This window comes from Eimeria mitis, genomic scaffold (assembly GCF_000499745.2).
Source record: "Eimeria mitis Houghton genomic scaffold, Emh_scaff1952, whole genome shotgun sequence".
In the NCBI taxonomy this organism is placed as follows: Eukaryota; Apicomplexa; class Conoidasida; order Eucoccidiorida; family Eimeriidae; genus Eimeria; species Eimeria mitis.
In genome coordinates this window covers 6,749-7,006 of record NW_013570276.1, presented here as the reverse complement: position 1 = coordinate 7,006, position 258 = coordinate 6,749, and the positions used below count along the sequence as shown (strand labels likewise).

At 54.3% G+C, this 258-nt stretch overlaps 1 protein-coding gene across 1 annotated transcript in view; it reads right to left on the bottom strand.

Annotated features, from left to right (window-relative positions):
- The window catches only part of EMH_0046380 (uncharacterized protein), a gene marked incomplete at both ends in the record, with an annotated part of 5,927 nt that overhangs the window by 2,577 nt on the left and 3,092 nt on the right, over window positions 1-258 (bottom strand). The window contains one exon of the mRNA XM_013496158.1: window positions 105-258. Within this exon, the coding sequence (XP_013351612.1) occupies window positions 105-258 (154 nt within the window). The remainder of the gene's footprint in view (window positions 1-104) is intronic.

Sequence of the window (258 nt, the reverse complement as noted above, 5' to 3'; positions counted from 1 at the left end):
TCCTAGAAGTTTCTAAACCCTGATCTGAAACCCTAAACCCTCGACCGTTCCTATACATATACAACCCTAGGGTTTAGGGTTTAGGGTTTAGGGTTTTTTCTTACGAGACGTCTAGGGCTGAGAGATTCTGCTGCTGCTTCTGGGGTGTCTAGGCACCTCTGCAGCTTCAGTATAGAAGCATCAAGCCGCAGCACGCCCCCCTGCAGCAGCGGGAGGTTTGACGAGGCCCCTTCTAGCGGCAGCAGCGGGGGCAGCAGC